The sequence below is a fragment of the Leuciscus leuciscus genome (assembly GCF_965113295.1).
Source record: "Leuciscus leuciscus genome assembly, chromosome: 12".
Lineage (NCBI taxonomy): Eukaryota > Metazoa > Chordata > Actinopteri > Cypriniformes > Leuciscidae > Leuciscus > Leuciscus leuciscus.
Genome location: NC_138736.1, coordinates 38,961,579 through 38,977,138, shown reverse-complemented (window position 1 = coordinate 38,977,138; position 15,560 = coordinate 38,961,579). Strand labels below are relative to the sequence as shown.

The following is a 15,560-nucleotide window of genomic DNA, read 5'->3' as shown; positions in this document are numbered from 1 at the left end:
ACACACGCACACATGCACACACACGCACACATGCACACACACACACACACACAGACACACACGCACCCACTCACACAGACACACACACACACACGCACACAGACACACATGCACACACAGACATACCCAGACGCACATGCACACACACAGACACACACACAGAAAAACACACACACACACAGCTTCTTTCACTCTTAACCTGCCTGACACACACTTTCAACCTCCTATCAGCTCGTTCTCTTCAAGGCCGTCTTCAGATGCATGAAGAGCGAGAGAGACAGACGAAGCTTATCAGTGTTCAGGGAGCGCAGCCTATCTGTCCTCGTGAGCGACACATCTCTGATCGCGTGAGTCATGTGACGTGACCGTTACCCACAGGCCTTCAGCGCCCACTAGTGGAGGAGGCAATAGTGTTCATGAGGATCACATCAGACAGACTCGGGGGAGCAGCCAAACACTTCATCCTGCTGATTCTGGACAGTAATATTTTAACAAAACATTCAAATTCTACATTGTCTAAATATATATATATATATATAAATAATTTGTACATCAGCTGATATATGTTAAATATAGACCGGTACAGAGAAAAAATTACTTAAAAAAATAATGATATTTTAATCACTATATTTTGCATCTCTATACAATATAGACATACTCTAACTTACAGAACTATTCTGACTCAACAACATACTAAATAATAACATATATTATGACGCAGATATTCAAGGGGGGAAAAACACAAAACAAAAACTAGTGCCCCCTTGAGCACTCGATTAGTATGCACATTAATTATGGAAAGCAGAACTGGGTGCTTGCAATGCACTAGCAAAGTACTCATATCTACATTCATGTAATTGTGTTTCTGATCTAAGGGACAAAGAGAGGATGAAAAAAGCTAAATTAGCTTAAAAAAAAGAAGCTAAAAAACAACATAAATGATGTTTTGCTAAAAACAATTTAAAAAAAGTGTCATAAATACCAAAATAAGACACGGCTATGAAGGTAATATGATGCCATAAAGAATCGCATGCGCAGGGTAAGATTTATGAACGTGTACATTTTGCAAGTGTAAATTAAATTTGCATGCACAAGAGAATATTTGTAAAGGTGTAATGCTGCAAAAAATATTTGCAGCATTTTACTGTTATTCGTAAGTGTAATTTATGTGTTGTGAAACTGCAGCTTCAAGCGAACGCAAAATAAATCGGATCTTCTTTCTTTTACCTGCGCTTCCAGTTTTGGCACGAATCTCTCACTCGTTGAGTTTTGCAAGCGAAGAGGAGGGCGGGTCCACTTTCTTCATGTAGCCAATCAAATGAGCTTCTCACTGACTCTCGATTTACTCTTATTTGATTGGTTCGATAAACACGCCAGTCACCAGTTAACACATCTTAATCTTCATTTGGCTCAGAAACGTTCTCGTTGCCGAAATGGTACTTTTTGGCATCATATTACCTTCATACGGCCCTAAACGCACACAGGAGGAGGCGTATGACACCTCAGTCTGAGCACAACTAGCCATGTTTCTGTACATATGTGATGTGAAACACTCTTGCCAACTGGAACGAGTCCCTGCGAGCTGCTAAAGAGGCTATAATTACTGGATCTGCTGTATCTACAGATGAACGTTTGCAGCCGGTCATAATAAACGACTCCAGCGTTCAGGACTCGACACACACACACACACACACACACACACACACACACACAGAGAACCTTCCTCCCGGCCATTCACATTCAGATTGTTTTATTTAGTGCCATGTCAGCATTCAAAGCTATTTTCATGGCTGACAAAAATACAAATATTATATATATATAAAATAAAAACCAAACAAACAAAAAAACAAGTCATTATACAAGATTTTTTAAATGAACATATGATAAGAAAAAAAATCCAAAACCTTTTCAGGCATAATCTTACTAAATAAGTCCTTAAGTGAGGTAACTTCATAAAAGAGCATTGAAGTCCAGGACAATCTAATAACACATGTTTAACAGAGAGGGGAATCTTACACAACATGTATAGAGTCAGGTCTTCACCTTTAAAGGGATACTTCAGGATTTAGCATTAAGCTCTGTATTAGTAGAAAACCATTAGTATTTTCGAATTACCGTGCTTTCCACCCTCATATCCCCCTGAGACCAGAGATTTATGTAATTTTTTTGTCTTTAAAAAATCCTCCGATGACGCAAAAATCGTCATTTTGCGTCATCGGGGGATTTTTTGGCCAGAGGCTCAAGTCTAGTTTTAAGAATAATAAAAAGTCTGTTTGTAATTTCCGGATGAGTTTCATAAGCCACGTTTCCATTACCCTTCAAATTGCGCAAACTGAAATTGCGAATTGGAAATACGCTCAATGGAAACACGTCAATTTCGCAAAAACTCCCATTTATCGCAAAAAAGTTTTTACGCTCGCATGAGGCGGTTTTTCAGGCAATTCGAAAAAGGAATATTTCGCAAAACTGCAATGGAAACAGTTTTTGCGCATTTACAGGTCACCTGACGTAGACGACGCAGTGTGTTTGGACAGAAGACGAGACAGAGTTCTTTATTAAACTCATAAAAGACAAAAGAATTACAGAAATACTGGATTCTAAACCTCAAAGAAGTGCCACGATCAAGACCTCGGAGCAGAAATGAGTGAGAAACACCCAGAAACACATATGAAAAAAATATGTGCTGTAAGTAAGGGTCCCTTGCCATTAATGATTGGATAACACGCCTACGTTTCCTTCCATTAATAATAATGTCTAGTGCGGTACGTGGCTGTGATATATAAACTTACCAACGTCCGTTGCCATGATTTTTGGAATGACTTATCGCGAGAGGAAAAAATGACACTGTAGTCGCATAACATCGGTTAATGGAAACGCCGTCATTTCGTAAAAAAAAATAATAATAAGTTTTGCACAAATCTGTAATGGAAACGCGCCTATAGATTATTATTCTTGCCACTTATTTCCTCCGGCCATTAAAAAACAGCGTCACATTTCTGCACACAATGTCTGACGTTGTTCATCACAGTGCGTTTCATCCACTTCTCTTTCTGTCTCTCCGTGACTCACACTCGACACTGTTGTAACCCAATTACAGACCATTACATGCCCTCTCGGAGCTGAGGGGGGAGGTCAAGGGTCACAAGACTATTCTTTTCTATATGGTAACGAGAGATCTACAGGACAGCTTCAGAATAAAATAAACTTGTTTGAATGCATGAAAGGAGGCCAGATTGGTAAGAAACTCCTAATATTCAACAATATCGGTGACACTTTACAATAAGGTTCATTAGTTAATGTATTAACTAACCTGAACTAACAATGAGCAATACATTTGTTACAGTATTTATTAATCTTTGTTAATGTTAGTTGATAAAAATGCAGCTGTTCATTGTTAGTTCACAGTGCAACTAATGTTTACAAATACAACCTTTGATTTTAAAAATGTATTTGTAAATGTTGAAATTAATATTAACTAAGATTAATAAATTGTTCATTATTAGTTCATGTTAACTAATGAACCTTATTGTAGTAGAGTGTTCCCAACTATATTATTGATCTGACTGCACTGACGCTGTTGAATGAGCAGAACTGAGCAGAACTGCTTTATATATTAAATTAACTAATTTAATAATTGATGATCTTTACAACAGAACTGACTTCAGCAGAACAACAGCCGAAACGCTTTACTTTCCTGTTATCACCGTAAAGCTGCGCTGAAACGATCTGTATTGTATAAAGCGCTCTATAAATAAAGGGGACTTGACTCTTCAGCACTTACAGAATAAAGCTAACACATTCACAGGTCACACTTCTGAGGTTTGGACTGATGTACAATGACATTTCCCAATGTTAAATCTCAAAAGTCATTTCAGACATGTCTGTTTCTTTCTGTCAGAGATGCATGTTGAGGACACAATCCTCCCGGGGACATGGGTGGATGGGGAGTGATGTCATTCTGTGTGTGTGTGTGTGTGTGTGTGTGTGTGTGTGTGTGTGTCCCAACAGCCCAGTCGAAGCCCTGAGGACACAGTGTGATTAACTATGAGGTCATTTCCCTTCATTGTGAGGAGACGCACACACACCAGCTAGAAGGAGCACGGCTAACACTTCAGCTAGCGAACAACTACAACAGGTTAAACAAACAACCAAAACCACACACTCACTGCTAGACACACGCAAACACTCAGAGAAACTGATCTGATTGGATAAGAGCTTCAAAAGCCCACAGCTCCGAAGAGGACAATCCAAACGGGATCGAAATCCTGCTGGGAAAAATCAAAACAGTCCAAATATATCATCTAGAGACCGCAGCGTGTGCTGCACCTGCCTTTCAGATGCTGAAAATACATCATATATAGACAAATAAACTCAGAAAATAACCAATATATATATAATTATGTTGTATATATATATATAAATACACACATATGCATGTATATATTTAAGAAATATTTGCATGTATATATTTATATATCATTTATATTATATACAAGTATAAATATTTTGTATATAAATAACACATTTACATGCAAACGTGTGTATTTATATATACAAAATAATTATACACAGTACACACACATATATTATGTAAACACAAACTTTTATTTCGCAATTGCTCAGCCCTTTATATACATATATATGGTTCAAATTACTCATGGTTACATTATTATTCTCTATTAGTATATAATATACTGAATGAAACCCAACAGCTTGAAGACCAAGCGTCCCAAGATCTTCTTTATACATGAAAGAGCATGACAGCAAATTAAGAACAGATGAGTGAATAAAGGGGATTTATAAATGATGGACAGACTCAGGGAAACTCCTTATCTCCCAGAACACCTGCTGTAATTTCACAGACCGTCGGACGAGACGCCGGAGCAAAGCATTCCCGCCAGTGGCTTGGAAAAGAGACTTTCCCGATCAGGACACGCACTGAGAGACCGGCGAAGTACAAGCCTGTCATTCACACCATCATTTGTCCACGGAAGAGGGAGGCAAACAGGGATGGACATATTTTCAAATATTTTCAGATGAAAAGGACAGTGAATCACTGAGGCTTTTTTTGGGATGTAGAAGTTCATTACAAGTTCATGCATTTGTCGCAAGTCACACGGGTATATTTGTGGCAATAGCCGACAATACATTGTATGGGTCAAAATTATCCATTTTTCTTTTATGCCAAAAATCATTAGGATATTAAGTAAAGATCATGTTCCATGAAGATATTTTGTACATTTCCAACCGTAAATATATAAAACATTTGTTTTTGTGAGTGAATGCAGCACAATCGTGAACATAAATGAACAATTTTAAAGGAGATTTTCTCAATGTTTCGATTTTTTTTGCACCCTCAGATTCCAGATGTTCAATAGTTGTATCTCGACCAAATATTGTCCTATCCTAACAAACCATACATCAATGGAAAGCTCATTTATTCAGCTTTCATATGATGAAAAAATTGACCCATGTGACTGGTTTTGTGGTCCAGGGTCTCATATTAGTATATCAGAAGCTGTTTTCATCCAAAGTTGTGAATTTAACTTGTGCACAAAATTGGAATATCGCATAAAACATTGGCGAATAAAGCAACGTTTCCATCCGTTGAGTCGAAGAAAGCAAAATCATAAATTCTTGATAAACTGGAGCTAAAGTTGCTGTAGTAGGAGAAGCCACAGTATATAATATATATTACTTGCGCCTCAAGAGTGCACAGACGAAACTCAATAAAGTTATCTTAAGTTATTGAACGCAGTTGGGTAAGAGTCAAGAGAGTTCTGGAAGGGAATTATCCCGATTAGACCAAAACTAAAACAGCATTTCAGAAGTGTGGTTTTTTTTGAGGAACTTATTCTGTAAATGTGTTTCCATCATATAGTTTATGCACATTTATCTGAATCAATTTGAGAATTTAGAAAAAAAAAATGTATGCGATATCCCAAAATGTGCATAAGAACAGGTGGATGGAAACATAGCTAGTGTGTTTAAAATGGTCACCCCAATCTTAGCTTCGCTTCATTGGCTCCCGATCCATTTTAGAATTCAGTTTAAAATTCTGTTCTCTTAATGATCGAGCTCTATTATATCTTAGAGATCTTCTTCCTCCCCTGGCATCCACTATCTTTAAGATCTTCAGACAGGGCTCTTTTATCTATCCCTCGCTCCCGTCTCCCGTGTACAGATAGAGCCTTTGCTGTTGCCGCCCCCGTCTGTGTAACCAGTCGCCTCTGGACATCCGCCTTCTTGCACCTTCAATTGCTATTTTTAAATCTAAATTGAAAACTTATCTTTATTCCCTGTCATTTTAATATTATCTTGCTGCTGTTTCTGTCTGTTCTGTTTGGTTGTTTTCTGTTTTATTTGATTTGTTTTTTACTTTGTTCAGCACTTTGGATAGTTCTGCTATGTTTAAATGTGCTATATAAATAAAATGTACTGACTTACTTACTAGTAGAGTACAGCAAGCAGATCAAGTAACTAGATCAAATCAAATTGTGTTCATTTAAATGTGGCTTTTAGTCCTTATATGCTAGTGTACTCTTGAAAACTGATCAAATCAACTTTTAGCAGATATACGCATGTAAATATAGTCTTTTTTCTTTTTGAATAGACCAAAAAATAGACCAAAAATGATAGCATTATCATGAATTTAATTATTAACAGGTACAAATAAATCTGTATTAAAGGGGCGGTTGATTATGATTTCACTTTTCTAACTTTAGTTAGTGTGTAATGTTGCTGTTTGAGCATAAACAACATCTGCAAAGTTACAACGCTCAAAGTTCAAAGACAGAAATTGCTTTTTAAGGACTACAACAAACGGCTGGTAGGGACTACATGACATTCCTCCCGGGTTAGTGACATCACCAGGGGGGCAGTGTTTCGGAAAATATTGAAGCTTCCCCGGGCGCCGCCATTGATTAGCTGACCATCTCCTGCTGTTAGCATTCCATTGACTCCCACTCATTTTGGGGTCACTTTGACAGCGAATAACTTTACATCTGAGGCGTTTAAAGACTCTATTTGTCCATTATTTATTTCTAAAGAAACACGAAAATGTATAAAAGACTGCATTACCTTGTATCTTACGTTATGGCCCCGTAGATGCAGTTTTTGTAAAAATAGGCTAACGATTGCGTCATAACCACGCGACTCTCTGTCGCACAGTAGAGAGATTACCGTATGGACAGGAGGAGAAGCTCGCGGGCAATCGGGGGGACGTGGAGGCAAAATGACAAAATAATTAATCAGAATACTTGCTCATGGAATACCTAGCTCATGGACAGCTCCTACTCACACTCTCCGTCTCTGCAAGTTTCGGAAGGGAATGATTCAGATTTCTCTTGGCACAGCTACTAGAAGACAGACGGGTTGCTCACGTCACATCTACGTCGTCAAGCTCAGTTTGAGTCTGCGCAGTACGCTCGACCATCAGGAAGTGAGAGCTTCTAATTTAATTCACTTTTCTCTGTTGAATCCAATGGGGTCGCTGTGTCCAGTTTATATACTGTCTATGGACATCACCAACCCTAGAATTGACATAAACCCCGCCCCCGAGAACACGATTTATATATTATCAAGACAGAATATGCTAATCAATGACTAGAAGATAACTACACATAAGCTACATAAACTCATCAACTAACCAATCAGAAATGTCCTGTTGCTTCTACATGTTACCACTTCTTCTTGAGTCTCTCCATCATTGTCTGACTTCGGTTTGAACATTAAAAGGCTAAAAGTTTCAGGACACAAGCTGTTGAAGCTCCGCCCCCTGTGCCGGGAGCAGCAGCTCATTTGCATTTAAAGGGACACGCACAAAAACTGCGTTTTTGCTCACCCTCAAAAAGCGACAAATTTAACATGCTATATAAAAAAAATCTGTGGGGTATTTTGAGCTAAAACTTCACACACACACTCTGGGGACATCAGAGACTTAAAGGTATAGCGGAGGATCTTTCCAAATTTTAGATAAGACCCGCCCTCTCCACTTTTTGAAAAGTTTGATTGATTCACCAGAATGATTGACAATTAGGAGGACCAATAGTATAGGTTACGCACCAGGAAGTAAAACATCCTCCGCTATACCTTTAACTTTACATCTTGTGAAAAGGGCATTATATCACCCTTTAAAAAAAAGAAAAAAAGCATTTTTTTTATGTTGACTTTAAAACAGACTACATAAACCAACCAACCATTACTTCTAAAATTCCTGCCAGCGCATCAAAAACGTGAATATGATGTTGTGCACTGAAAGAATTGTGGCTTTTGGGTAAAGTCAAGGCAGTCCCCTCAGACATCAGCGTTTATTGAACTCTCAAAGCCCTTCACTGCTGACAGTGTCAGTTTAAGCCTCTTAAGAGCCGCTGGGAAACTCAAAAGCAGAGCTGAAGGAACATCAGGGACGTGTCACTGCGAGACAACACCGCTTTCAGACGCGAGCGCATCAGACACAAGCAAAGAGCATTCTGGGGAAACAAGAACCGGCCTCAGCTTCACACAGGCTGAGAGTCTCGCAGGAACAACATGACAGCTTGAGAAGCGCAGGCTTTTAGAGGAGATGAGAGAAAATACTATTCAGAACCTGAAAAGATACCGGAACTCAAAAGCTTCTCTTGAAAAGTGTTTCTTTATGTGCTTTAAAGTGGGAATGCAGGATATATCAGCCACCAAATCGGTATTCGACGATATATGTTCATTTTTAAGGTTACCGGCCCGATAAGAACATTTGTCCGATATATTAAAGCCGATAAATAATGGATTATATCCTTCAGCTGAGACACTTCAGATGCGCACTGTTCGAAATTATGATTTTTAATTGCTTGAAATATGATTGGAATCACTTCAAAAAAGGAAAATATGGTTCAGTGCAACATGTGCATCGCAAGTCTGTCATATCGGCTACATGAAATTATAATGAGAATATTATTGTGTGTTTGGGACAAGGCTTTTTAATGGTGAGACTTTTGTTTTTGTAATCAGGCTCTCAAAAATTATATAAAATTTTGGATTTAGATTAATCAGCCAATATTTCGTTTATCTGCTTTCAAATATAAAGAGTTATCGGTTATCGGTATCGGCCAAAAAAATGTATTTCGGTGCCTCCATACTTAAAAGCATAGTTTACCCAAAAATGAAAATTGTGTTATCATTTATGCACATGAAAATTAATGTAAAAAAAAAGACAAAAAAAAAAAGATAGTCACTTTTGATCAATTTAGTGCGTCCGACAACTTGCTGAACAAAAGTATTAATTTCTTTAAAAAAAAAATCTTACTGAACCCAGCCCAAACTTAATTAGATTACACAAAATGAATTATATAAATGCAAAACAAATGCATTTATTTTTCAGCTCTATAACTAGACACCACTTTGAATTAAGATCAAGATCATGTGACAGCAATGTAGCGCACTACTGAACTGACACGTTTCACATACTACTTAAAAGAAGAAGAAAAAATAGTATATTCTATGCAGTGTGCAATAAGCAGTATATGCATGTGTTCCGTTCCAGATGTAACCTGTGCTGTATGAGGCTTCCTGTATGCACGACATCACTTCCTGTCCCAGCATCACACTGAAGACGAGTGCTAAAGGAGGCAGATTCCCACAGGACTGCGAGACTGAACAGTAGCCATTGTTTTCATGCAGCTTTATGGAACATAAACATACTTCCCACACGGAAAAAGCCCTCCTTCCACCGGCAGGGATCTGGCTTGGAGAGTGGAAAGAGCTGAACTAAACTGAACACAACTAATCTCATACAGAGACCGATTGTTTGGATGTCACTTCCTGTGCCGTCCCTCTTTTAGGGCCCTATGGCTTCCACGATGCAGATAATGTGGACGGAAACACGGAATTCAGTCATAAAAATGGAATTTACAGTTTAATACGGAATGTCACGGAATTTGGCAAATTTTGGATAAATAAATCAAAAGTGGGGCTGTGCACTTAATCAAATCACAATATGGACTAGTGTGTGTCTGTGAATTTTGAAGCTCATAAAGAAATATGAAAAAATAAAACATTTCATAGGGCCATATTATTGTACAAAAACATATATATATATATTTATAAATTATTGAATTGATCAAGTTTTATGAATGCAGTTCATTAGACATGCGTTTTGATTATTAAAAAGTAATTAAAGGGGTGGTTGCTTATGATTTCACTTTTCTAACCCTAGAATTTACATAAACCCCGCCCTCGGGAACGCGATTTCTAGATTATCATGACAGAATATGCTAATCAATGACTAGAAGATAACTACACATAAGCTACATAAATTCATCAACTAACCATTCAGAAATGTCCTGTTGCTTCTACATGTTGTCTCTTCTTCTTGAGTCTCTCCATCTTTGTCTGACTTCGTTTTGAACATAAAAGGATAAAAGTTTAGAAATTTTCAGTGCATGTCTGTGTGAAAGGACACAAGCTGTTGAAGCTCCGCCCCCTGTGCCGGGAGCAGCAGCTCATTTGTATTTAAAGGGACAGACACAAAAACTACGTTTTTGTTCACCCTCAAAAATGTACAACTTTAACATGATATATAAAAATATCTGTGGGGAATTTTGAGCTAAAACTTCACATACACACTCTGGGGACATCAGAGACTTATTTTACATCTTGTGAAAAGGGCATTATACCAGCCCTTTAAAGCATTCAAACAGAAAACAGAATGTGTGAATAATAAAACGGATTTCATAGGGCCCTAAAAGTGCCGTTTTTGTTAAGCTTTAAATCGATTGTTGTTAAATTGTACATGATCTCAATTAATTACACATGCAATTTTAATTTAACCAGTTAAACGGATTCCAGAAGAATTAAACTGAGAAAAAAATGGAATACAGAAAAATTACAATGGAAAAAAACGGAACTAGGAAAGAAGTCTAGTCTGAGAGTCTCTGCAGTAATGATGGGTGTCTCAGGAGGAGAGGCAGGTAAAACCACAGGCCACAGCGTGTGAGATCAAGCCTGAAGCCATCAGGAACTGGAACCACTTCCCGCAGTGTCGACCAGGCCAACCTAAAACTGCTCTCCAACGGGAAACTTTAGTCCCTGCACAAAGAACCCGGTTATACAAGCATTTCAAGAGCACGCTGAAGTACAGGTGCTTTATTTGGACCGGATTAACATCCAGCATGGACCCACACAGAGGCGTTATTCTGTTCAACACGCTGAGAAGCAGAACACCAAACACTCGAGAGAACACGGTCCAGATGAGCTTTATAAAGCAGCGTTTGTGTGCGCTGTGAGTGGCGTTACCTCCAGACGGCTGGTGAATGAGTCTTTGAGACGCTGGAAACTGTAAGTACAGTGGAGCCATCTCTCGCTCTCAATGAAGGCTCTGTTCAGCGACAAACACTGGCACAAACACGCCAGAGACACACGCACAGGTTCAGATTTAAGCAGTTTAGTCGTCGACTGATATGGGATTTTAATAACCGATAACGATATCTAGAGAGCAATGTTGCCGATGGCTGATATAATGGCAATGTATAAGATGCTGGTGGGGAATTTATCGCTTTGAATATGTCAGTGTAATTGACGGTCAGGTAAACTTTCTATTAACTCATCATAGACAAAAATAAATAAATACATTTGCTGAAGGTTTTTCTAAAACTGATGATAATGCTAAAACATGCTGAGTTAAAACACAAATAAAAGGTGCAATGACAATACAAATATCTGGAGAAAAGGAGTGAATGACATAATAAAAATACAATAAAAAAGTGCTGTTTGGATTTAAACAGGCAAATGCTTAAGAGTCTATGACTGGATCATTATTGCAGTGATTATTATGATTCCAGCATGATATATGATTGGTAACAGCTCTTCTAACACTAACTGATGGAGTGTGTAGCTTTCCATTTCTTAAACATGTAGGAAACACATCATGGCCATAATCCAGGAGGACAGTGAAGATTCATCAGACATGAAGAATCATTTCCACACATGAGTCCAGATCTTAAATTCACTGAGAGTGTTTGAGATGTTCTGGAGGAGACTTTACACTGGACTCTTGCTTTGACATTTTAACAATACAAGATCTTGACCAAAAAACTATGCAACTCTTAATGGAAATAAATGTTGAGATGTTATTTCCATCAAGAGATGCATACATTTTTGCTTAAGATCTTGTAATTGACCGTTCGCAAAGACCCGCCCCCTTTCGTTACTGTTGCTATGTCCGACAAGCCACGCCTCTCTCACGCCACACACCATGTTCTCACGCAGTGAAACACACATCGTGGAGCAGAGAGGCACTGAGACAGGACAGACCAGGTTACTTTTGATATGAAACAAAGTCTCAACTTTCAAATTTGGTCATTTTTTAAACAAATTGTAACTACAAATACCGTTTTGTGGCTCTTTAATGTGTCTGACAGATCAAGTCTCAGTTAAAGCTGCTCGTGAACCGATCATCTCTTCCTTCTAGTTCATATATAGCATCAAATAAACATGAATGAACATCAGAAGGAATGTTGTTTTAACCGCGGAAAGACGCCAGTACACGCCATTTTTCAAGTTCAAATCCTCCAACGTTAATCTACTAACTCTCCTGACTGCTTTGCCGGACAAAAATAGCGAATTCGGCGGATGGTGGATCATGATTGGTCAGATCACCTGTCAATCAAACTACCTGCGAAGGGTCAATTGATGTGGGTTAGAAGAACTGTTGCCAAATGTAGCTCAAATAGTAGAGCGTTGGCGCTTGCAACACCAAGGTCATGGGTTCGATTCCCAGGGAAAGCAAGATCTAATAATTATTTTAGTCAAAATGAACTTTAAAAAACCACAAGGGGAGCTACTGGTCAAGCGTGCACCACTATTGATGCCGATAGTCTCTAAATTGCCAAAAATCGGCTTGGCTGAGGTCCATCCATCACTAGTTCAGACAATGATGCCCTTAACGCACAGAGACGTCTGTTCCTGCTCAGAGGAAAAAGGCGTTTTCCTCCTAAACCCTGAGGGACGTTACAAGGTACCTACATCCTGCTAAACCAATCTCAGTTAAACGCCATCACACACACACACACACACACACACACGGTTGAGCTTCCTGCCATAGCCACTGAAATCACAGGCGCTCTTCCTGTGCAGCTAAAACAACAGGATTACACGCTGTCGGAAAGATGCATTCAGCCTTTATGAAGAGAAATCTGGTGCCTTTACATTAAATGTATATATATCCAAGCTATCAGGTTCTCTGCAACCCGTCTATTTGTCCTTGCGTGTATTTGATCAATGCAAGAGTATATTCTTCTAACAGAACGAGGTACTGTGTGCAATGCACTCCCTGAGTTCACACACAGCTCAACCCCTCATGATGACAATGCAGCGCTCACAAGCCAAAGATAATGACGAGTGGTGTCAGCCGTAATTCACTGGAACGCTGTGATCTCAGAGTCTGGCATTACTTGACTGGAGGCGCTAAAAATACCCCGGCCCATTTCCACCGCCTCAGGACACAGAAAATACAGTATCGCTCCGGCACAGCGCTGCCAGAACACATCAGCAAATAACTGAGATTCCCCTGCAGAAACAAAGAAGAGCTCTGTGTGTCCCGTCATCACATTCAAGAACGAGGACCTAGACTGATTGATCAAACTGGTCTAATCACTACAGTCCACGGTACAGTAATGGTGTCAGATAGCAATATATGATGATGGTATCAGATTCAATATTACAGTATATATGATATACATCCACATATACTTTAGGATAGACATCTCATTATTCTTATTTCTCACAATGTTGTATCAATACACTGGGTGTCTGTGTTTTTTGTTCATTTAAATGTGTCAAAATTCAATATTCAATTTGCAATTGGGCATATCGGTCTTAATTATAACCAATTTGTGACCTAATAAATTGTGAGATATGTATCAAGATGTACTACATAATAATATATGCTATTGTCCAGGTACCCTGTCCAAAAAGTATGGAAATACCAGGTCGATTTACCGAAGCGATGCAAATAATAAAATTTCATGAAGATGCGAGTTTGAGTTGTGTGCAGGATTTATATATTTGTTCGAACATAAACATACATAAAAAAAAAATTTCTTGCAATATTGCATGAAAAATCTGGGTGCAAAAAAGTACTATTAGTAGTATGATGTACTAAAACCATAGCACATCACACTCCTGCAAAAAAACATACTATTACTGTGGTACATGCCCATAAAGCATAGTAAATATTTTGTAAATGTAATAAAAACATGCTAAATAATGTTTTTACTCTGCTATATTACTCACACCGAGAATATCAAATGTATTATTTATTATTATTTATACGCCTATCGTTTGCATACCACTCTATTCTTTTACATATGTTTTTATATACTAAATGTGTATTTTTATACACTTTATTTTGTGTAACTTTAGTTGACTTAAACAGCTGCTCTTGCAGAATATCTGTCATCAAATCCTGCTGTTGTGCATTTGACAAATACAACCATTGTGTACAACCCAAAACAATGAGTTTGTGTTGAAGTATTATGGCATAAACTTTTGAAACTGACGTTGACATAAACACCCAAAGTCAATATTAATGCTTGGTTTGTTTGATCCAATGAATCCGAGGCGTGAATGCGCGTCACAATCAACGCGCAATCCCGCACAAATATCGGATCCAAATCCATTAGATTTGGAGCTGTATTCCCCATGAACGCATGGCAGGGTTGATCCAGTACAGGAATCCTCATATTTACTGTTTCCACTGACAGTTTTTCCTTCCTAAGTAATTTCTCAAAGCGTTAATGAGCGCTACTCACTCGTTTGTTGTGTGATCCGTCGCTCGCGCGCTATGATCGTCTGAGGTGATATTCCAGAACCCGCTTTTCCTGTCTTCTCCAGTCGATCCTCTCTCATTCCAGCTTTTCATTCCCTCTCATTCCAACATGGCTGACGGGCAGAACCCAGCCCACTCCAGCTCTATCCAGCTACACACACACACACACACACACTCCTCCTCCCAGTCCCGAGTGAATGAACGCCGCTGGAGTCGAGCGCGCGCGCGCGCTGGGCCTGGTGCCGTGGGAGTCTGATTCGCAAAACGAATCGATTCGTTCGAACGCGTAAATGAACCCTGACGCCGATTCTGTTGATTTCAAAGGTGTTTGTATGGAAGTCGTCTTTTTGGACAACAAAAATATTGAATTTGTGTGTAATAATATGTTGATTGTAGCCAAGTTTTACCTACACAAATTTAGATTTGTTAAAGTTTCTCCATGTTTTGCGGCATTTAAAAATTATTAAAAAAAATTATTTCAATCCTTAAAACAAGTAAAAATGAGCAGTGCCTTGAAACTCTCTAAATTGGAGAGTTGGCCATATGGATATTAACCCCCTCCCCCTGAAGTGTAATTTAGTTTGTTATAATTTGCTTTTCATATTTTTGCCACAAAGAAAAAAATCATGCATTTTTAAATCATAACCATGACATAAAAAGTCGGAATTATGACATTCAAAATCATTGTTATGATATAAAACTTCGAAATAATGACAAAGTCATAATCTTCGACTTCTTAATATCATAATTATGATTTACA

At 38.4% G+C, this 15,560-nt stretch overlaps 1 protein-coding gene across 1 annotated transcript in view; it reads right to left on the bottom strand.

The window, feature by feature from the left end:
- ptk2aa (protein tyrosine kinase 2aa) overlaps positions 1-14,957 on the bottom strand; it is a 104,424-nt gene extending 89,467 nt beyond the window's left edge. Inside the window, exon 1 of the mRNA XM_082185441.1 lies at positions 14,784-14,957. Within this exon, the coding sequence (XP_082041567.1) occupies positions 14,784-14,880 (97 nt within the window). The 5' untranslated portion in view covers positions 14,881-14,957. The remainder of the gene's footprint in view (positions 1-14,783) is intronic.
- Positions 14,958-15,560: the final 603 nt, after the last annotated feature.